This window comes from Sarcophilus harrisii, chromosome 1 (genome assembly GCF_902635505.1).
Source record: "Sarcophilus harrisii chromosome 1, mSarHar1.11, whole genome shotgun sequence".
Classification (NCBI taxonomy): Eukaryota; Metazoa; Chordata; class Mammalia; order Dasyuromorphia; family Dasyuridae; genus Sarcophilus; species Sarcophilus harrisii.
Window position 1 is genome coordinate 656,750,990 of NC_045426.1, and position 23,095 is coordinate 656,774,084.

Here is a 23,095-nt window from a genome sequence, read left to right on the forward strand (position 1 = left end):
TTACATTACCAAGTTATCCTTCCTCCTCTCCCATCCCAGAGAGCCATCCCTTATAATAAATTTAGGAAATTTCAGATTCTAGGTCCAGTTCTATTACCATGTGGCTTGGGAGAAGTATCTTGCCCTCTTAGGTTCTCAGTTTCTAAATTTGTAAAACGAGGGTTTGAATAAGAGAAATCCTGAAGTCCTTCTCTGTTCTAAGGGTCCTCCCAGCTCTGACAATTCTTTGTCAGAAATAAAGATTTTTTTTAAAAAAGAAAGAAAAAGAAAAAAAATCAAGCATAACTGATTAATACATGAAAAAAATATATATCATATTCAGTGTTTTACACATGTGGAAACCTTGGCCTCTGACCCTCATTTTACAGATGAAAAGACTAAGGCTCAGAGAGGGTAAAGTGAATTTCTAAGCATCACATAAGTTGTTAAATAGCAAAGTTGTGATACGAATCCAGATCTCTTGAATCCAAAACCTATCTTCTTACTACTGAACTGCTGCTCATAGAATCACTGCAAGTCAGAACTGAAAGGGCCCTTCAACCATCTTGTCTAACTTTCCCATTTTACAGATAAGAAAACAGAGTTAGAGAAAAGAGAATTAACTTGCTTAAGGCCATGTAGCTAATATGAGGCAAAGCTAGATTTTAGGCTGAAGTCCTGTGTCCAGATGTAGATGGCTGACAACTGCTTTGCCCAAATCTATCCCTCCTCCTCTTTGCTCAATGGCTCCAATGTGCTCCTGGTCAGTTCCCTAGGATGCCAGAGAGCAGTTGGGTCTTGTCCCAAGCACCCTGAGCACAGCCCACAGGGATCTCCTCTCCTTCGCCTGAGCTTTAGCACACAGTCTAGCACTTATTTCTTTCTTGCCCTCCCCTGATCTCCCAGGGCTTCCGGCATGTCAGCCAAGCTGGGCCCAAGGCCCAGGCTGGGACTGTCCCCTCTCTCTCCCCCTAGAGGAAACAAATCCAAGGTCCAACCCACAGGAGACTTCTTCCTTTCTCTCATAGACTCAGCTGCTGCATTAACTCACCCTTCCTTCTCTGGTTGTTCATTCTCCCCCTCCTGGGGGTCAGGGAGGGATAGTGGTATAAGAGAGAGCACAGATTTCATTGCTGTCAATTTTTCCCCCGAATAGAGAAGTTCTTAATATAGCCTCTGGCCTCCTTTACCACCTCCTTTCTCCTTGGTTCCAGCTGGGCTAGGCCAGTGGGGGAGGAACATAGGATTAGGGATGTGGGTGCCAGGCATGGGGAGGGCACAGAGTGCCCAAGTAGGTTATCCTCCCTGCTACCTGGGATTCCCCACATGTGTAAGTTACTGCTATTGGGGCCCCGAGGTGGAAGTAAAAATGAGCTATTTAAAATGATGCAGGGATGAGAATCGGTCCCTTTCTCTGACTCCCCAGCCCTGTCACCATTCTCCAGGCTTTCAACAAAGCCATCCCCACTCCACAAGCCTGCTTCTCTCCCTCTCCAGCTGTAGTGTCTAGATCAAGACATTTAAAGTTGAAAGGACCCCCACAGATTATCTTGTCCAACTCTCTCACTTTAGAGAGGAGAAAACCAACCCAAAGAAATTAGAAATTTGCTTAAAGTCCCAGGGAGTAAATGACATGGAGGACACAATTCAGATCACCTGATTTCCAATCCTTTGGGGCTTCACCTCTGCCTTTCCTGGCATCCCCTACCAGGAGGCACAACTTCACTGCCCTACCCATCACTCTCAGTCTTGAACACTAGGAAAGAGAGCCAGGAGGATCTCTAAGTTACTTCTGAGCTTTAAATCCATGATATTAGGATCCCCAGGTTATTAGATTTAGAGCTGAGAAGGGACCACAGAGGGAGTATTTGGGTGGGTGGCAAGGGGACAATAATAATGACAATAACTATCAGTTATATACGATTTTTAGGTTTGCCTAAAGCACATGGATCCTCAGTACAACTCTGTGCCATTATTATCCCCATTTAACAGATAAGAAGGGTTACAACAGTGGTTCTCAAACTTTTGTTTTCAGTATCTTTGTCCTATTAAAAATTATTGAGGATCTCTCCAAAGTGTTTTTGTTTATCTGGGTTATATATATAAACATTTACCATATTGGAAATAAAAACTATTTTTGAATTTGTAGATCCTCTAAAAGGGTTTCAGAGATCCCCAGGATTCTCTATAGTCTAGACCCATACTTTGAGAACCACTGGGTTACAACATTGGTAGGTGTCTGAGATAGGATTTGAACTAAGTTCCTGGGCACTTTCACCACCTAGGCTGAAGGAAATACAGCTGTTTTTCAGAAAAGCTGGGGACTGGACAAGGTGACTTTGTCATCAGACCCAGGCAGGGTAGGGGGACCCTGCAGAAAAGACAAGTCCGGGCCAAGAGCTCTGAATAGTGTGGCAGGTGGAAGGAGGGTGGTTTAAGTTCTCATCACCCTAAAGTCAAGTGGGGACAAGAACACTGTAGAAGGTGGGGGGACTCGAGAAAGAAAATCTTTGAGAGCTCCAGACTCGCTGGAGCCCAGCATAGACCTCTTCCAGGTCTAAACTTCTATGGAGTGTGATTTTAGGAGCCTCTTTTAAAGAAGATAAGGAAAGAGGGAGGGGAGAGACAGTCACAAAATCCTGTGTGGAAGAAGGGAGCTTAAGGATCATAGAGGACAATCCCCTCATTTGACAGAGCAAGTAAAAGAAGTAATTGGTCTTCAATAGACTTGTGACAGAGAGAGCCATCTGCACCCAGAGAGAGGGCTGTGGGGACTGAATGTGGATCACAACTTGTATTTTCACCTTTTTTGTGTTGTTTGCTTGCTCTTTTTTTCCTCATTTTTTTCTTTTTTATTCTGATTTTTCTTGTACAGCATGATAATTGGAAATATGTATAAAAGAACTGTACATGTTTAACCTATATTAGACTACTTGCTGTCTAAAAGAGGGAGGTGGGGTGGAGGGAGGAAGAAAAATTTGGAACACAAGATTTTGTGAGAGTAAATGTTGGAAACTATTTTTGAATATATTTTGGAAATAAAAACTATTATTTAAAAAAAGAAGTAGTAATTGGTCCCAAATCACCCAAGCAGTCTGGGGAAATCTGGGAAATATAATCCAGTAAAGAGTCCTCTCCAATGTATCCACTGCCCTTCTAGGTGGTGAATGACTGCCCCTCTTCCTATCTTGTAGCCAACTTTGAAGACTCCCTATCCCATCTCCTTTTCCCCTCTCCTTCCCCAATAGCAATCCAGTCAGAGAAACAAACTCAGACTGTTAGAGCTGGAAAGGAAACTAGAATACTTCATCCAACTTGACAGATAAGGTCCAGAAAGGGGAAGGAATATGTTCAATGAGTCAATGGTAGGACTAGGACAAAAGCCCAGTCTGAGTTTGGGATGGGAGGGAGAGAAGGAGGGACTTTAAGACAGCCACATGGCACTGGACTTGATTTGGCATTGTGAAGATCTCTGAGTTCCTATCCAGCTTCAGACAGTTACTAACCTCAGTTTCTTCATCTTTAATTCTGACAAGGCAGTCAGATTCACTGGCCTCTAATATTTATTCTTTTTCTAACTCTATGATCCTGAATCCAGTTTTCTTTTGCTTTCAGCAGTTTTGTCACCATGGCTTAGGAAAGTTAAGTAACTTGGCCATGATCACAGAGCTGAGGAAACTTACAGTCAGAATAAATCCCTATTTCAGAAGGCTAATTTGGGTGCTAGGATCCAACATCAGGACTGCAGAGGAAATAACCATGGTTTATAAGAAAGCAGGGGTGGCCAGCCTGGAGATAGGGGTTCCTAGGCTGAGATGACCACTCTCTATTCATCTTTCCTCTTGTCTTCCCACTGCCCACCTCTATGAAGGGAGTGTAGAGGAACAGAGGTGGTGAGAGGAGGCCCAGCAGTGCTGGCCCGGCTGATCGATGGAATCACAGTGTCCTAGGCCTGAGCAGGGGAGGAGGAGGTGACGCTTGTGCCTGATAAGAATCCCCTGACATCAGGTGGCTTTAAGCACAGGCCTCTTATCTCCCCCTACGCCAGGACATTGATAAGATATGGAGTTTGCCATGACCAAGCCAGAAACATGGGATCAGGGTCTCGGGTCCCAGGACACAACCAAGGGGATAGCTTGGATGTTTTGAGATCCCTGTGTCTGTCTAAGTAAAAGCAGTTATGATCCTATCTAATTAAGCCCCCACCTCCCTCCTCCTGCTGCTGTCCAATTGGCGTCCAGTTCTCTGTGACCCCATTTGGGGTCTTTCTGGCAAAGATATGGAATGGTTTGCCATTCCCTTCTCCAGATCATTTTACATGGGACAGAGCTCAGACAAATATGGTCATACAATTTATACGCGTCTGAGGTCAGATTTGAACTCAGGAAAATGACTTTTCCTGATTTCAAGCCCAGTGTTCTGTCTGTCCCTATTATGGAGTCATCAACCCCTTCACTGAGCTTCCATCAAACTCAGAGCCCTCCTTCTCTCTTATAGAGCCCCTATTCTCCTCTTATTAAGCCCCTAGCCTCCTAACTAACCCCTAATTCTCTTTTGAACCTTAGCGGAGGGCCTAGCACCTAGTAGGTGTTTTATATATACTTGATGGCATCTTGATTAAGTCCTCCTATCCTATTTATTAGACATCCATTCTCTCAATGAATATCCACCCCACCCCACCCCCACCCCCAGTCTATAGCCATGTTTATCATGCTCTTGACTGAGTTCTGACTCAGGGCACATAAAGGAAGAGGCCAGGGCAGCTCAAGCTGTGAGTCTTGGGGTTGGAGGAGGAGGGGGTGGGGTGCTGGGTGCTTCCTCTGCCTCTCCCCTGCCCCCTTCTTTAGGACCTCTCCTCTGGCACTGGCTCTCCAAGAACACGGCCTGAGGAGGCTTTGGTGAAGGGCCAGGCCCTGGGGGATTGAGCGTCAGTGGTGACCCATCCTGGCACTCACTGAAGAAAGACAAATAGCAGGATAACTGGTCCACATGCCTCAAATCCCTCCCTCCCTTTCCAGTCCCAAGGGAGGTCAGGTCAGGTGAGAGGAGAAGAGGCAGGCTCTGGAATTCACTTCGCCCTGCTCTGGAGGTAGCAAACAGAGTCCTCCTCCTGGGACTGCTGGCAAAGGAAGTTAGTAGTCTTTGAAGCCAGAAACTTGGAAACAGAGAAAGATCCTATTCTCTGACTCCCTGATATAGCTGAAAGGAATAGTGGACTCTCCAACTAAGAAGTTGATAGGCAACTCACTGTCCTTCTGGCTCTCATTTTTAATAAACTGAGCAGCAGTTGGCCAGGATGAATTTTAAGTTTCTCTCCACTCTTGCCATGTTATGGTCTATGTTCTTAGATCCCTCCTGGCAGTGACATTCTGAGTTTGGGGTTCTAAGGTTTCTTCTAGCTAATATACTTGTGTTCTGTCAATTTAGGGGAGAGGGAGGAAAGGGCAGGTTAGGTCAAGGCAGAAGGGATGACAGGGGAGCTGTCTTCTGAGTGTTTGAAGGATTGTCACATGGAAGAGGAATTAGGCTTGTTTGGCTGGGCTCCAGACAGAAGTCCTAGAGAGGTAGAGAAGGAAAACTTCCTATTGATTCAGAGATATTGGAAAATGGGATGGGATTGCCTTGGGAGATGGTGGGTTCAAAGATCTTCAAGCCCTTAGTGTCTGGCCATTCCTTCAGGACTACTAGAAAGGGATTTTCCTTCCAACTCTGGTTTCCTAGATTCTATGCCCATGACACAAGGCATGATTTAACACCTCTGAAACTTGCAAGGAGGAAGCTTACTGCAGGTGATCCAGAAGAAGGGAACTGGGAAGTTCCTTTCAGTGGAATACTCCAGGGATAAGGATGAAGAGAAAAAATCTCATCCTCCAGAATAGCCCTTCTCCAAATCCATTCCACACATCAGAATTCCAAGTAATAATTCAGGCACCTCCTGTTCCTATGGGTCTGACTCAAGTCATTGCTGGCTGACGTCTGAGACAGGAAAATCCAGACCTAGTTTTGCGCCTGGAAGCCTCCTCCACCTCCCAGAGGGCAATAAAGGTTGGGGGTGGGGTGGAGCCACGTGTGTGTCTCCCAGCAGGCTAATAACCAATCCATAGTTTGGAAAAGGAAACTCCTTGGTAGCTGAGAGAGAAAGTACAGTACAGAGAAAGGAGCCCTGAACTGGAATTCAAGAGACCAGGTTTCTAGTCACTCACTGAGACTTGGACAACCTACTTCCTATCTCTTTGCCTCAGCTTCTCCAACTATAAAATGTGGGGTTTAGACTAGATTATCTTTAAGGTACCTTCCATCAAAGTTTCAAATGACCACCCACATACAACCTAAATTTAATTGCTTGTCTTTTCAATGAGGGAGAATAGGGAGGGGGAAGGGAGAGAATTTGGAACTCAAAGTTTTTAAAACGAATTTTAAAAGTTGCTTTTACACATATGTGTAGGAAAATAAAATCTAAATCATTTTTAAATAAGAAAAAAAAATCTACTATCTCTAAAATCCCATGAAAGGAAGGAGCCTATTCAGTATCCTTAGGATGGAAGTCCAAAATATATAAATACCTATAGCACTCTTAGGTAGTATTTATCAAGTTCACCAGAAGGGATTTGGGAATGATCTTTTATTAATTGGAGGGTTTTTTTTTTGTTTGTTTGTTTGTTTGTTTTTGATGTTACCACTTTGAGGGCTGCTGGGTGAGTCCAGGTCTAATGATATGAAAGTCCTCTTCTCCACACCTCTGAATTGGGCACCTTGAATACAAGTTAAGGACTGGGGGTTGTGGGGAAGAGCTGGGGAGGGGGACTGTAGAAAGCCACAGCCAGGATTAAAAATTCCCCATGGAGAAGCCACAAAGCAGGGGGAGAGAGTTGGCTGAGAGTTCTAATTAAGGAGGAATGCAGGGGGTGGGGGAGGGTCTGGAAGCCACCATGGAAACAGGATTCTTTGGTGTGTGAGATCCTTGCCTAGGCGGGATTTTAAAGGGAACCTCAGCCACAGATCCATTTGTATGACCTTGGGCAAATATCTAGACCTCAGTTTCCTTATTTCTAGTTAAGAAGCTCAGGAGGATGATCTTCTGTAAGGGTCCTCTCAGCTATGGGTTATTCCTTTGTTCTAAATGCCTTCTAGCGCTATCATTCTATCATCTCAGATGCCTTCCAAGTTTTACATTTGGGGTTCTATATTCTCAGATTAATTTCTCCTATGGTATTCTGGGATGATATGATTTCCCTGTACCTTCCCACCCCCAGCTCCAATTGCAAGATAGATATTTCCATTTGGATGTCCCATAAACATCTCAAACTCAAATTTTTCTTTCCCCTTGAACTTATCTTTGTCTTAACTCTCCTATTTCTGACAAAGGGTAACACTATTTTCCCCTTCAAGTTAAGAAGTCTTTTTCAAAAGTCTTTTATAGTATTTTATATATTTATATACATATAAGTATAGCCAGTATATATTCAATATATTTTATATATTTATAATTTATGATATTTATTTTTTCAAATACATGCAAAGATAGTTTTCAACATTCACCTTTGCAAAAAAACCTTGTGTTCCAAACTTTTCTTCCTCTCTCCTGCTTTCCCCCTCCCCAAGACAGCAAGCAATCTGATATAGCTTAAACATGTGCAATTAAGAAGTCTTTTTTTTTCCACTCATACCACAATTACCCTCATTCAGAATCTCCTCAATTCTTGTCTAGACTACTATAGTAAATTCCTAATTTTGGTCTCCATATCTCCAATCTTTCCAATCCATCCTCCAAACAGCTGCTGATTTGCCTGACCATGTCACTCTACTTCTCTGAAAGTTCCAGTGGCTCCTTATTACCTCTGGGATAAAATACAATTTCTCCTTGTCTAGCATTTAAAACCTTTCCTAGAGGAGCTCCAGTCTACTTTTCCAGGTTTATACATACATTCTTAGTTTCAATCAAACTGGCCTACTCCCTTATACTCCTACAAAGCAAATTTGTCTCTCACTTCCAGATCTTTGCACAGTCTGTCTGCCTCCATCTTATTCCCAAGCTCTCCTTCCTCACTTCTAAGTCTTGGAAACCCCAGTTCCTTTTGAAGGTCAGCTCAAATACTATCTCCTTATAGAACCCTTTCTTGATTTTCATTGATTTTAAGTCTAGACCTTGTCCCATGTTATCCCTTTTCTCCAAACACTTTGTATCTATTTTGTATCTCTCCTATATTTGAAAGGCAAAATGTTGTAGTAGGAACCAAGAAGAGCTGAGTTCAGATTCTGACTCTGATACCATGCTGCTTTCTTGTGGGATTCTGGGTAGTCACTTAATATCTAAGGGCTCTACAGAATTCTCTAAGACTATTAAGTTATAGAGAAGATGGCGACTTGAATTGGTAGAAGGACTTCCTTATATCAAAAAAATCTTGGGTCCCATCTCTATCCCTATGATCTTTAACTTGTTTTAAACTTGTGCCCACCAATAGAATATAAACTCTTTGAAGGCAGCGGATGTCCCACTTTTATTTTAGTAGTCCCGGCAACTAGCTCAGCACCTGGCACATAATGCTTAATAAATGTTATTGATTGATTTATTAATTGTTGTTTCCAGCTCACAGAGAGAAGGGGAAGGTAGCAGTATTAGAGAGTGTAATATTTTGGTTGCCCACCTAGAGTCTGCCCAGAAGAGTTGGTCAACTGGAGCTTGGCAGGATTGAAAGGTTCCTTCAAAGTCAGGAAAGAGGTCAAAGGGGGGATGGGGCATTTTGGAGGATAGAGTAGGACTTTGTCAGGATTGGGGGTTCCCTGTGAGAGGTCATTGTAGGGGAGGCTAAGAGGTGGAGACTTCACCCTTCAAAATAGGCTTGTTGACTCATGCTGCAAGCCAATCTAGACCAAGAGCAAGCCAAATTGGGCAAGATAGATCAGTCACACTAAAGTGAAATAGCTTTTTTTTTTGGGGGGGGGGGAGGGAGGGGGAGAGGGGGGGGGGGGGGGGGGGGGGGGGGGGGGGGGGGGGGGGGGGGGGGAGAAACGGGGGAGAACTTGTATTCTGCATATCAGAGAATGATTCCTCCTCTCTTCGATCTCCCCCCCCACCCCTGCCCCGGGCCACTCCCTGTGTTTAGAGACCCGACTGAAGCACTGAATGAAAGTGCTTAGAGAGCTGAGAGGAAGTGCTAATCCTGCCTGGGAGTCAGGCTTCTAAAGCCCTTGAGCTGGTATCTGGGTGTCTCACACTCAGGTAGAGCCATCATCCCAGAATGCCGCCCCCCCCCCCCCAACAGATCCCTACCCCATTTCCTCTGGGGGTCAGTTTGAATTAGAACAATGTGGCCCCTCCTCCTCCTCCTTCACCCTCCCCCCCCTCCCCCCAGGCCCTAGCCTCCCTGGCAGCTGTGTTTGGCTCAGGCTGGGGAAATAAACCGCCTTCCAACCGGCTGGGCCAGGGGCGGATGTGGGACTGCAGTCCCGGGTTCCACTGTTCCAAGGTCAACAGCTTGGACTAGTTCTCCCCAAGACTCAGCCCAAGATTCCTAGTTTCTGCCTCTCTGGATCATCTAGGGCTCGGAGCATGCTAGGATGGTGGCAAGTAGGACATCACTCATTCAACGTTAAAGTTAATTAACTTTCCCTAGATCTCAACCTCAGTTTACTCATTTGTAAAATGGGAAAGGAATGTATCTGAACCATGTACTCCTGAGGGCTAATATGAGGAAAATACGCAATAAACTGTAAAATGTCCTTAGGAGTCAACCAGTCAAATAGCATTTATTAAACTCTTTCTGGGTGCCAAGCACTAAAGCACCAGGGATGTAAAGCAAGACCCAAGACTGCCTTTGCTTTGGAGGAGCTCACAGACAATGTGCAAAGAGAATTGACATGCAAACAGAATAACCATGTACAAACAAGATATATACAGAATGAATTGGGAAGAATTAAGGAGTGCTGGGAAAGGCTTCTTTCAGAAGGTGGAAGTTTAGCTGAGACTTTAAGGAATCCAGGAAGTGAACATGAAGAGTGATTCGGGTCACTAGGAGTTATTATTATTATCATTTATCATCATCATTATCACAGGAATAAGGCTTACAATTTGCAAGGGACTAATGGGGTACCTGGGCAGCAGCTGGCACAGTAGGTAGAACTCCAGTCCTGGAATCTGAAAGACTCATCTTCCTGAATTCAAATCTGGCCTCAGACACATCCTAGCTATGTGATCTCGGGCAAGTCACTTAACTCTATTTGCCTCAATTTCCTCATGAGCTGGGGAAGGAAATGGCAAACCCCTAGGGTATATCTTTGCCAAGAAAACTACAAATGAGGTTACAAAGAGTTGGGAACGATTGAAAAATGCATGGAAAACAACATATGAGGTACTCAAATATTTTGAAGGTTGGGAGAAGTCCAACTAGTTCTAATGTTTGGGGTTCTATGATTTCAGATGATTTTCTGCTATGGCACTCTAGGATGATATGATTTCCCTATTTCCTTACTCCCACTCCTACCCCTTGGGTTCCAGTCTCAAATTTCCAATTGCATCTTCAACTCATCATGTCCAAAACTGAACTCTTTCTTTTCCCTTAGACTTCTCCCTCCTCCTAACTTTCCTGTTTCTGACAGAGGTAATACCAATTTCCTCAAGTTGCAAGTTTAGAAGAGGATGACTAATGCTTCTCCCAACCTACCAGCTTCCTGGATTTGGGCTCTTCACCTTCAACTTCCTACCTACGAGGCAGGAGGAGAGGCTGAAGATCCTGCCTTAATTCAAACCTGGAGGCCTAAGCAATGAGGCCCAGCCCACTTCCAGACTCAAGCTGCTGTTCCTCAGTGGGAATGAGAGACTGTGGATAGTTCACTGCAGTCTATGCCTCTGATGGGTCTCCTTCAAGGGCTTGGACAATTTAAATTATTAAATGTGGCACTTTGATATACAAAAGATGGTAATTCATTTACTAGATAAGAATGGCACCTTTTCTACTTTCTCACAGGATTCCATTCCCTCTACAAAGGACTCTGTTTTCAAAGAGCTACAACCTTTCTCAGAGTTTCATCTTTTTGTAAAGGATACCATTCTTTTTCATAGAATTCCATCATCTCTGCAAAGGATTCTAAAGGTTCTCAAAGGGACACTGCCACTCTCAAATACAGCCATTCTCAAAGGATTCCCATCTTTCCTCCCAAGATCCCACCATCCCCGAAACAGATTCTAGCCTTTCTATCAATAGATGTTTGTCGAACTGAATTAAATCCACCCTCTCACCAAGGATTTCCACTCTCTCAGTTTAGAAGAGATCAAGTCTGGTCTCCTCTCAGTCTCTCCAACCCAAAGAGTGGGGAATAGTGGGGGGGGGGGGCAGAGCCCAGGGTAGAACAAGTCATAAGAAGGAAGGAAACCCTGACCACAACAAGGTGTTGTGAGGTGATGTCAGGACTCTGGGCTTGTACAGGACAACGCCATTCCCCCACTTCCAACCTAACATTTCTGAGAGATGGGCTCCGAAATTAGTAGCATACAGGGAACGGAAGGAGAGTTGGGGATTGCTCCTACCTCTAGCTGGGATAATTACTGAAATGGGAGTCATTAGGAAAGCACAGGCTCTTGACAATGACTCCATGGGTGATCCTGAGCAAGTTATGTCCCTCTTTAGACCTCAGTTTTCCCTTCTGTGAAACAAAGGAATTGGACTAGATCATTTCTCTAGGTCCTCCCCTACTTTGAGATTCTGAAAGTGGTGTGTGTGTGTGTGTGTGTGTGTGCGCGCGCAAATCTGAGTGTAGGAAGGGGTTAATGTGTATGTTTATATATGGCATTGAGTTAGGAGATATGAGTGTGTATTTGTGAGCATATGTGTGGGTTCAGTATATATGTGTGTGTGTGTGTGTGTGTGTGTGTGTGTGTTGGAGAGGGAGCTGGCAGACCCTGCCAAACTGCTCCACTCCCAGCCTCTACACAGAGGGAGAGTCAGAGGAGAAGGTTAAAGGGAAGCAGCTTTTCGGCTCCCTTTGATGCAAGGCAGGAGGCTCGGGGCTGCACGTGACCCAGGGTGATAGAGAACAGAATGCTGACTTGGCCAGAATGCCCACCGTGATTTACTAGGCTACCACTGAGCATGGGCAGCAGCAGCAGCAGCAACACCAGGGCTAGGCTCTGGGACTGTCCTTGCTCGGAAAGAGAAGCCCGGGACTATTTTACACACCCCCTTCCCTAGTCCCCGCTTTGAGACTGGCCCAGCCATGTGCATACTTGCTCTGTAAGGTCACTGGGGGCCCCCAGAAAGCAACAGCATTATCTTCCTGATTGGAGGCATGGATTTTCTCCCTATTGACCAGTGCAATTCTCTAGGGATATAAGCGAGATTTTCTCAGTCATGCAATTAGCTATTTTTTTTTTCCTGTTTCACATTCTCAGACTGAGTCCTTGTTCTCCTGCCCTGACCCTAGATCCAGACTCCCCAGTCCTGATCCCAGACTAAGCCTTGACCCTGATCTAACATTTAATCTCTAACCTTAACCCTAAACTGTTACCCTGACTCCAATCTGTGCCCTAACATAAGCACCTGTCCTTAATCAAAAGAAAGAGTGATTTTCACCATTTAGGATCAAGGAAGCTCACCCCCAGGGTAGGATATACAGCTCGAAGTAAAAGATAACTGCTACATTGTATCATAGGATCATAGTATTTAAGAATTAGAAGGAACCTCAGAGAATAATTGGGGCAATTCTATTGTCCAATATGATGCAGAGAACCAGGTGTGCCCTGAACTTTCAATTTCCTTGGCTGAGGAGAGAAAGGGAAATCCATCTCTACTTTTTTGGAAAGTGTTGATGTTCTCTGTTGAGCCAACAACACAGTATATTGGGTTAAAAAAGAGAAAGGACTTGCCTTTCTGTATTGCCCAGTGTCCAATATTCTATTTCTTTTCTGGGTTCAAGAGAAAGCTAAAGATTCTGGAATATCTTGCTTTTGATGTTGGGAAATTTGTGAGTGGGGGATGGGGATCTAAGGCACAAGAGGGGATAAAGAAATGTTTTCAAGGATAGTGGGGTTAAATTCTTCAGGGTGGTAAGGAATAATAAATAACTGATTTCCAATCTCCCACTTGTTTACAATGTGACTTTATTATTATCACCATCGCTGGAATTAAGTCTTGTAAGGATCCTCAAACTCTTAGGAGATTGGAGAGAAAAAAAAAAATGGATATTGTTCCTCCTTTGGGTAAGTCACACTGTGGGTAAAGTCACTGAACTTCAGTTTCAGGGTTGGAGGCCAGAAAATAAAATGGGAGAAATTTGACTGAACTATATGGTATCAAAGATAGTCCCTTCTGTTTTGGATAGTCTGTGAATCTCAGCCCATGCCTTTGGAGGCTTGGAATTTTAGACTCTCAGGGCTGGAAAAGACCTTAGGAAAGTAGTTAGTCTTAGCCCAACCCAAGCAGGAACCCCCTTGATGACACCCACCACAAGGGGTTATCCAGCTTCTGCCTGAGGAACTCCAGGCTGCCTCCCAAGTCAGCCCATTCCGCTTTTGGACAGCTCTGATTGTTAGGAAATTCTTTCTAATATCCAGCCAAAATCTCCCTCCCTGCAATTCCCCTCACTGGGGCCCAGCAGGACCAATTTAATCCCTCTTTCACATGACAACCCTTCAGACGAATGCAAACAGTGATGAGCTCCTCCTCAGAAATCTTTCTTTTTCCAGACTAAACAGGACACAGAGTTTAGGGAGACTTCCCTCTTTCCCCCTTGAGTCTCAGGTATGGGAGAGACCAAGTTGGAAGACAGAAGGGGGAGTGGGGAAAAGGTTCTAAAGCCAAATATAGTGGAAGGTGGAGAGTAGGATGAGAGGAACTTGCTGGGGCTGTCGCTTGCTGGCCATTTAGTAGGATCTTAGGGAAATCTAAAGAGGACATCAACATTAAAGGCAGCTCGGGGTGTAGGATGGACCTCTGGAGAAATAGGGGGATAGCAGCCTCAGACATCAGGTGAGAGGTAGAGAAGGGACCTCCCATCTCTTAGGTCTAGGTGTGGTGGAAGGAAGGCCGGGCTAAGGGTTGGCACTGTGTGTGTTTGTGGGCATTTCATCACAGCATAGCTATCTGTGTCTTTAAGGGTGTACACCAGGAGTCCTCAAACTTTTTAAATAGGGGGCCAGTTCACTGTCTCTCAGACTGTTGGAGGGCCGGACTATAGTAAAAAACAAAAACTTTGTTTTGTGGGCCTTTAAATAAAGAAACTTCATAGCCCTGGGTGAGGGGGCTAATCGTCCTCAGCTGCTGCATCTGGCCCGCGGGCCGTAGTTTGAGGACCCCTGGACACCATCAGTGTTAGGAGGATTCACCCTATAGTAGAAGCAGCAGTCTCCTACTCTAGAAATTCCAGTGGTAATTGGAAAGAATGAGCTTAAAGGTAGTGCAATATGTTCATTGTACTACTAAGCTTCATGAAGGCAGCTGCTTTAGCTAAAATATAGACCTCCACACTCCCATCCTTTCTTTCCACAGGAAGTACCTAATAGTTGAATAAATAAATGGCACCTTAGAGAAAAGGAAAGAGGAGGATCAGGAATTTTAAGGGGAAGGAGGGAAAGGGGTAAAAGGGACGCAATCTGAGTGCCTCCCCCCAACATCTTAAAGGAAGGAAGGAAGTCATGGCTTGGGGTAATGTGGTAGAAAAGGGTTACTAGGGGACAGGATACTAGAGAAATCATTTCCCTGTAATAACGAGTATGATGGTGTTGAGGATAATAGCAAGCATTTATTTTCACTTTACAAATAGCATCTCCTTTTATCCTCACCACAATCCAGAAAGATAGGTGTTATTATTATTATTATCTCCACCTTGCAGATAAAGAAACTGAGGCAGGCAGGAGTTAAAGGATTTGCCTTTGGTCTTGTGCTTAGTGAGTGCCTGAGGCAGGATTTGAATTCAGATCTTCCTGAATCTGAGTCCAGCGATCTTACCCACTTTGCCAACTAGAGAAAGGGTATTTGGGGACAGGAGGGGGCGGGGTCTTGGCCAAGAGGATGCTTCTTTGATGAAAGAAAAGACTAATTTTCTAGGGCTGAGAAAAAGAGAAAAGCTCTTTAATGGTGAGAGGGATGGGGAAATAATAATTTTTAAAAGAGGATCCCATCCCTCTGGGAGGCCCAGGTAACCATCCTAGCTTCCACTTCTCCTTGGTATCATTCTGGGCCAGGGAAGCCAAGCAATAAACTTTAGGCCAAGTCGGATTTGGACCCAAAGACAGAATAACGTGGCGGTCTTGGGTGGGTGGAGCAGTGGTTGGGCTGGGCGATGGGTTTGGCCCTAATCCCTGGGCCCTAGACCCCGCCAGCTCCCCCCCTCGTCCCAGCCCAGGCCACGATTCATGGAAGTAATGTAGCAGCTCTCCAAATAGTTCCTCTTAAGAGTAACAGTTTAAAAATATTGCTCGAGTCCAGTCAACTACAATTCCCAGAATCCTCTGGGACCTATGGCTAAAAGCCCTTAAGGAGACATATTCATCAACCCCCTGATCTCCAGGCACCAGAGCCCCCCCTCCCACCTGGAGAAGGAATGGGAGGAGGAGTAGTGCCCTGGGGAAGCTGGCACGGCCCTGAGCCGGAAGCTGTGCCCAGCTCCTGCCTCTCTCACCTACAGAGCTTGCCAGCTTGCCATTCCCCCCTCCCCAGTCCTCCTCCTTGGCAGCCTCTTCTCTCCCAAACATATCCGGGTTCAGGGATTGTATTAAAAGGGGATCTATTTTGGGTCGGGCACAGGTTTTAAAATTAGACCACACACCGAGCCCTAGGGAAAAGAAAGACAAGGGAAAATAGCTTCCTCTCAACTCAGCTCATTTCCAGGTCGAAGAAAAGAGTCCAGGCCCAAAAGAGTTGGATTCTAGTCCAAACTCTCCCACTTGCTATTGATATGACCTAGGCAATTTCCTTCTCACTTGGGGGGCCTCAGTCTACCCATCTATAAAACTTGGTAGTGGGATGATCTCAGAAAGTTTCTTCCAACTCTAAAGCACTTAATTTCTCTGGATTACCTTAATTTTCCCTAATAATAAAATGAAATTTTTGGACTAATTGAATATAAGGGTGAAGCGGGTTCAGCAGGCACTGGGAGTGATGCAAAGTCCCTTTGTTGGTGACAGGAGAAAGGCTTCCTAAATAGGAAAGTTGGAACTGATGCTAGGACTTTCTTTTTTCTCTAATTGCACTCTAGTCCTTGGGTTCCTAAGTCACAGTTTCCTGTGAGCAGAAGAGGGACATCTGTCCCCTGTACCCTCCTCTTTCCCCTCCCTTGGCCCCAGATTCCAAATTCCACACATACACAATCACCCAGGGTGTGGTCCATGCCACAACAGCTGCTTGGAGTTGAGTTGAGGAAAGACCCCTGGGCATTAATCCCAACAGGAGTCAGGGCAAAGATCTTGACCCCTGAGCCTCTTGTCCATTATCCTGACTCCTTGTGGGATGCACTTGATTTAGCCTGGGTTGAATGTGGGGGTAGGGATGAGGATCTCTATTCTATCTCGCAGGGATTTCTGAGCCCTCATTCCTAGGAGATCCAGCCTAGCCTGGGGACACCAGATTGGGAAATCAAAGGACAACTTTGGTTCAAGGTAAAACATGGAAGGTGATCAACGAGCAGAAACCTAAAGACCTAACTCCCCATCTTAGACACTATCTTAAGCTTACTACTTTTGAGCAAAGCTGAGGTAAAACAGGATATCTCTCCTAAAATCCAGCTATGATGAATTTCTCAGAATTCATCCCAACCTTATTTCATTGAACAAGTAGGAAAAGTCAGATTCTATCTGAGGATTCTTGATAGCTCAACATGAACGTGGTACACCATTTAAAAATCAGTGGAGCCAACCCAATAATATAACAACAGTTAACATTAATATACTGCAAACTTGTGCCAGACCCTGTGCTGTGTATTTTACAATTATAATCTTATTGATCCTCACAATCCTGGAAGGTAGTGCTATTACTAGAGTCAGGTTTTCCTGATTCCAGGCCCAGCACTTTACCATGGTGCCACTAGCTATTCTATAATCTATTCATTTTACAAATGAATGAAATATTAAAGAATAAAATGACAGAATTAGAATTCTGACCTCTTGAGGGGCAGGATATATATGTACAGCAAGATTCTCCTCTCCAGTTAGATAACCCAGATTTCAGCACTTGTATTACTACCTTCCATACACATTAAAAACTTCACTATCCCCCTATCCCATGTTTCTCACACTATCCATCCTGCCCAGTTCAGATGATCCTTCTCTCAGATAACCTAAAAAATTCCTTTTCCTTTGTTTCCCCCCAGAGGAGTGCTTTAATGCTGACCACAAGAGGTGGGAAACCAGAGAAAAGTCCTTCATCAGAAAGATCCTATGAGCCCTGCTTTACCTTTCCTCACTTTCACCCATTTTTCTAACTTCAACTTTATTCTCCGATCAGCTCAATTCCTATGGAATCCCCCTTGTGTCCTTGCTTTCTTCCTATTTAAATTATCTTGTAGTACGTGGCATATTTGATCTGTATATATGTGAGTGCTTTATCAGAATGTAAGCTCTTTGAGGACAGGGACTGGTTTGTTTTATTTTTTCCTTTATTTCACTGTATTCAACACAGTATCTTACATATAGCAGGTGATTAATAATTTGGGGGCTATATTGGCTTCTATTCCTACTTTCCAACATTTTCCCACATCCATTGTCCCATTTGATTGGGAGTTACCCTTGGGGTGGAAGGTTAGGATCAGGTTGGACATGAGTCCGCTTTTAAAGGTCCAAAGAAGGAAAATAAATCGCTTCAAATTACATAGTGGCTTGGGGGGGGGGGGGGGGGGGGCTCAAAACCTAGGACTCCTGATCCCCAGTCCAACTATCTCTCTCTTTCACTACCCAGTTTGGTGATGTTTTTGGAAGGGAGAATTTACCTAGTTCAAACCATATCTGGGTAGGAATACAATAAGATCCATGGTAGTTCAACCTTTTAACTGCAGACCCTCAGTGATGGGGAATTCACTGTCGCACAGAATCATGGGATCTAGGAATTGGAAGGAACCTCCAATCCCACTCCAAATAGTCCCTTCCACTTGGAGTGGGATTTCCTCTTCTCCCAGATACTCCAATTGGTAGAGAATTACTAGGCTCATATGACTCATATTTGTCAATTTCCAACATTATACTTATCAATTACATGATTGGGCCCATTATTTGATCTTCACGCAATCCTGTGAGACATGTAAGGAGGCTAAGGTATTTATTTATAGCCGAGGGAATTGAGGCACAGAAAGGTCACCCTGTGAGTCAATGGTAGATCCGGGATTAGAAATGAGGTCTAATTCCCTGAGTTCTTTTTGTTACCCTCATAGGGATTATGGGAAACTGGGCTGGGCATAATTCAGGGAGTGAGAAGAAAAGAGGTGCTTAGTGTATTGCTGAAGGCAGAAAAGAGTTTGATCCTAGCTCTGGGCCTCAGGGTCTTTTGATTCCTTATGAAGGGGAAGTGAGGGACTTGGAAGAAAAAGGGACCTCCAGTTGGGAATGAGTGTTAGACCTCAAATTTGGGAATGGACAAATAAAAGTCCAAGAAATGGTCTGTATACTCTGAATTACAGGTATATGTGGAGGACTTGACCTGGTCTGGAGACTGCTCTCCTTTAGCAAAATAAGGAAGACTTGCCTGTCCTGCTACTCTCCAGGTAGTGTGGGTGAGAGGAGGGGAGAGTGAGAGTGCCTGATGGGCACCTCCCCTGTGCCAGGCCCTCTGGCCTACTCCTTGAGCCCTAAGGGTATTACACAATGTCTCCTCCTCTGCTCTGGGGAGACCTGGGATCTGGGCCATAGGGGTGAAGGGAAAGAGAGGTGGCCCCCCTTATCCTGGGGGGACCATTTCCTTATGAACTCTTGGGAAGCAGATGGAAAGAAACTCAGAGAAGGGAATAATTCTAAGAATACCTTATATTTGCTTCCAATTTTCTTTTCACTCTGTCATTTGAGCTCCCCTATATCCCTGGAAAGTCATCAGGGCAGGGATAATTCTCTCTATTTTACTGCCGAGGAAATTGAGGCACAGAGTGGGGAAATTACTTGCCCAAGGTCAGTACAAAGCTAGAACAAGAATACAGATCTCTTGCTCTCCTCACAGGGCTATATTTCCATTGCACCAGGGAGAAAACCCAGGTCAGGAAAGAATAGACACAGGGCCCAGGTGGGGGTGAGGTAGAGGGGGACCATAGGGTCTGAGTTCTCTGTCCTGCGATAGTAAAGGTTCATTCCCTACATCTGTGGGGAGAAGGGGAGAGAAATGACTACCCCTCATGTGAAGGGAGGTGAGGGCAGACGATGGTATGGTAAAGGGTTGGATGAGGGTTGGGGGGTGGGGGGGGGGGGCTGGGAGCCAGAGCAGTCTAAGACTCTGGAGGGGGGAGGGGGGAGGAGGAAGGCAACCCAGCCTGGCTGCAGGGAGGGAGCGGGAAGCAGAGCCGCGGCCGCCGCCTCTGCAGTGCCTGCGGAAGCCCACGGCCCGGGACACCGCAGGGAGGGGGCCCAGCAAGCTGGCGAGACGTAGGGGAGCCCTGGCCACGGAAAACCGAGACTCTTTGAGAAGCGGCGCACAAGTCACAGAAGCAGGGCCACTCGGGGGAGGGGAGGCTGCTTCAACTCTCCCAGAGGGTGGGCCGAGGGTCCCAGGAGAGAACGGGCGGCGCCGCAGGGGTTAACGGGCGCCTGCCGCCGGCCGCTGATCAATAATTGAAAATCCAGAATGGATGCGGGCGATAAGAAGCCGCGCTCGATCGAGGGGGAGGGGGAGGAGGCTAGGACTGAGAGCGCACAGGACCTCCCTCCCCCTCCCCCCCGTCCCCCTTGGACACACACAGCAGCTGCCCCCCCCCCCGTCCGGAGCGGGGGGGTGGGGGTGGAGTGGCTGCCCGCGCCCAGCTCTCTCGGCCTGGGCCCCCTTCCAAGGAGGGGGAGGGGGGCTGCAGCGCGTTACCGGCGGGGAGAAGCAGAACGAACCCCCTCCCCCCGGTATAACGCGGCGCTCGGGAGCGCTCGGCCCCCAAACTTCGCGGCTCTGGAGCCGCTGCAACTTTGCGCACTCTGCCAAGGCGCCCAGCCCGTCTGCCCCCTCCCCTTCTCTTTCCCCCCGCATTACTCCGCCGTCCCCATCCCCCAGTCTTTTCCCAGCGCACGTGCGCTGAGCCCCCCTCCTCCTTCCAAAGCCCCGCGCGCTCCCAGGCCCCCCGCGGGAAAAGGAGGGGGACCCCACAGCCGTTTACCCTCCCCAAAAGGATTGAGAAGTCCCAGTTCAAACAGTGCCCCCAGTTCGAGCTGACAGTACGGGAGCCCTTCCAAAGGACTCCCCCCTTCCTTATTTAACCTGGCCCCGGAAAATCGAGGCCCTAGGGTGGGGGTGGGGGGGCGGAGAGCTGGCAGCCGTGGCCCCGGCAGCCGCAGGAGACGACGAAATCCCGCCTTTTTGTGTGTGTGTGTGTGTTTTTCTCGCCCCTTCTCCCTGCAACTGGAAAACTATTTTTGCAGGGACGAGGTAGAGGAAGGAGGAGGGGGGCCAAGTCGGGACTGCCTTACCTGGGTCAGGCACAGCGGGGACGAATACATGCCGAGCGGGCCTGGGAGGCTCCCGGGTTCGCAGGGGAGAAAACACGGCGGCTCCAAAGTTACTGAGTCATATGTTCACCCCCCACCCCCCACCCCGCCTCGGTCTCGCTCCCCGTCTCTATCCTTCTCTGGGTCTCTGGGTCTCTTCTCTCTTTGTCTCTCTCCTCTCTCTCTCTCTCTCCCTCTCTCTCTCCCTCTCTCTCTCCCTCTCCCTCTCTCTCTCCCTCTCCCTCCTTCTCTCTCTCTCTCTCTCTCTCTCTCTCTCTCTCTCCCTCTCTCACTCCCTCTCTCACTCCCTCTCCCTCTCTCTCTCCCTCTCCCTCTTTCTTGGCTCAGGATCTCGGAAATCTCAGTCCTCCCTCCCTCCCCCCAATTTTTTTTAAACACGAACCACCCACTTTCCAACATCCAACTTTCAAAGAAACGCGGAAAAAGCCGAGAGCCTGAGAGGAGGAAACCGTAACTTGCCTCCCCCCCACCCCAACCTCCACTCCCCTCCCTGGACTAAGGAACAACGCTTAATAATAATTAGCAATAATTATTACTGATGATGAGCAGGAATAAGATCTTGGCTAGGGTCAGCCACGGGAAGGGAAGGAGGGCTATATAAAGGGGTAGAATTTGAGGGAGAAAGACCAACCTTTAACAATCCAGTTGACACCCCCTCCCCAAGCAGGTGTGGAGATATGAAATGTTGCTTTAAATAAAGGAGGGGCAGTGTTGGTCCCCCCCCCCTCTATCCTATCCCTTCCCCCAGTCTTTGCTCTCTGGTTGGGGAGGCAGTCTGGATAGGAATAATTTGGGATGGGGGAGGTGCGGCAAAAAAAAAAAAAAAAAAAAAAAAGGAATATAAAAATAAAAGGCTGGAAAACTCTAAAACCCTATTGAAAATTGGGATGGGGGAAGACTCATGGACTCAAAGCATCCCCTTTGCTCAGGAGAGGTTCCCATATCTCTGGCCCAAGAATGAGAAGGGGATTGCTCCAGAAATTTGAAGCCCCTACCCCCCCCCCCCCCTCTAGAAACTGCAGTTTCCCAGAGTCCCACTGGGGGGGTTTGAGAGGCTGAATGGGGGGAGTGATTGAAGGGCATCTCTGAGTCAGGGAGTGCCCAGCACACCTGCCCCTTCACCCTAGCCAACCTCTCATTCCTTCCAACCCCTCCCCCCAAAAAAATCCCACACCTGTGGCTAACTGGGACAGAAACATGGGATTGAGGATTTGGAGAATTTGGTTCCCTCAGACTCGGGATGATCAGGAACACGGCTCTTCTCAACCGTCTAGCCTCAGTAATGTTGGCCTCTCTCCTAGTTCTGGCAGCCAAACAGGGTATATATACACACACACCACACACATCTATGTATATGTGTGTATATATATATATATGTATATATATATATATGTGTGTGTGTGTGTGTTTGTATATATACCCTTTAATGTATATATGACAGTCTCTGCCACTTTGACTTCAATTCAGCCCTAGAAGGAACAGAGGCAGTACAGGGGGATTTGTGTATCTATTTGAACGATGGGAAATTGGAGGGCTTAAAGGTTATAGGTGACTTGGCCAAAGTCCCAAACTGGTGACAGAGTCAGGAATTAAACCGAGATTGTCTGACTTCAAGTATAGTGCTTTTCCAGGACAAGACTCTGCTTCCAGATCAGGACAATTTGAAATCAGCAACTGTTTATTAAGTGACTATTGTGTGAAAAGAACTGAAAGGGGGAGGGAGACACAAATTTAGAGACGATTTAGTTCCGGCTCTCAAATCCCTCATAGTCTATACCGCTCATCCCCCTGGAGCAACTGTCTTTATAAAAATTGGAAGCTAAACTTCAGCAGAAGGACTAAACACTACCATGGAAATAAATTCACAGACACAGTCACATGTACAGATGTCATATATATTTATACAAGCAGCACATCATGCACATATACCCAGACACATATGTGAATAATCAACATGCAAATTGTCTGTTTATTCCCATCCATATACAAACACACCATCATAATTATAGTACCTTATATTCTACACTTACATGTCCCATGGGCATCTCAAATTCAATATGTTCCAAACCAAAGTTGATATCTTCCCCTTGATTTTACTGATCCAGACTTTTGATAGGATTCCTTAGGATTGTACAGTATTTAGAACTGGTAGGGACCTTAGAGATCATTTAGGCCAATCCTCTTATTTTTCAAATGAGACTCAGAGATTTGCCTTCAGGTCATTTAAATAGGGTCAGAGCTGGGATTCGAACTGGTTCTACTAGGTAGATATACGACCATGGAAGACATCCTAGTCCCTAAGGATCAAAATTTGAGAATCATCTTTGGTTCGAAATTTGGTCAATCACCAAGCCCTAGATATTCTACCTCTTTCAAATCATTCCCAATCTCTCCACTCTCACTACCAGAACCCCAGAATGGACTCTTCTCCTCAAAAGAATATTGTGAGGATCAAATGAGATAGACGATTAAAAAAAAAACAAACCTTTAAAAACTACAAAGTAG

The 23,095-nt window shown here is 46.0% G+C and overlaps 1 protein-coding gene across 4 annotated transcripts in view; it reads right to left on the reverse strand.

Annotated features, from left to right (window-relative positions):
- NFIC (nuclear factor I C) overlaps window positions 1-20,726 on the reverse strand; it is a 136,115-nt gene extending 115,389 nt beyond the window's left edge. For all 4 annotated transcript variants that reach the window (XM_031947887.1, XM_031947890.1, XM_031947888.1 and 1 more), the window contains exon 1: window positions 20,552-20,726. In XM_031947887.1, coding sequence (XP_031803747.1) covers window positions 20,552-20,581 — 30 coding nt within the window. In that variant the 5' untranslated portion in view covers window positions 20,582-20,726. The remainder of the gene's footprint in view (window positions 1-20,551) is intronic.
- Between the last annotated feature and the right edge of the window lie 2,369 nt (window positions 20,727-23,095).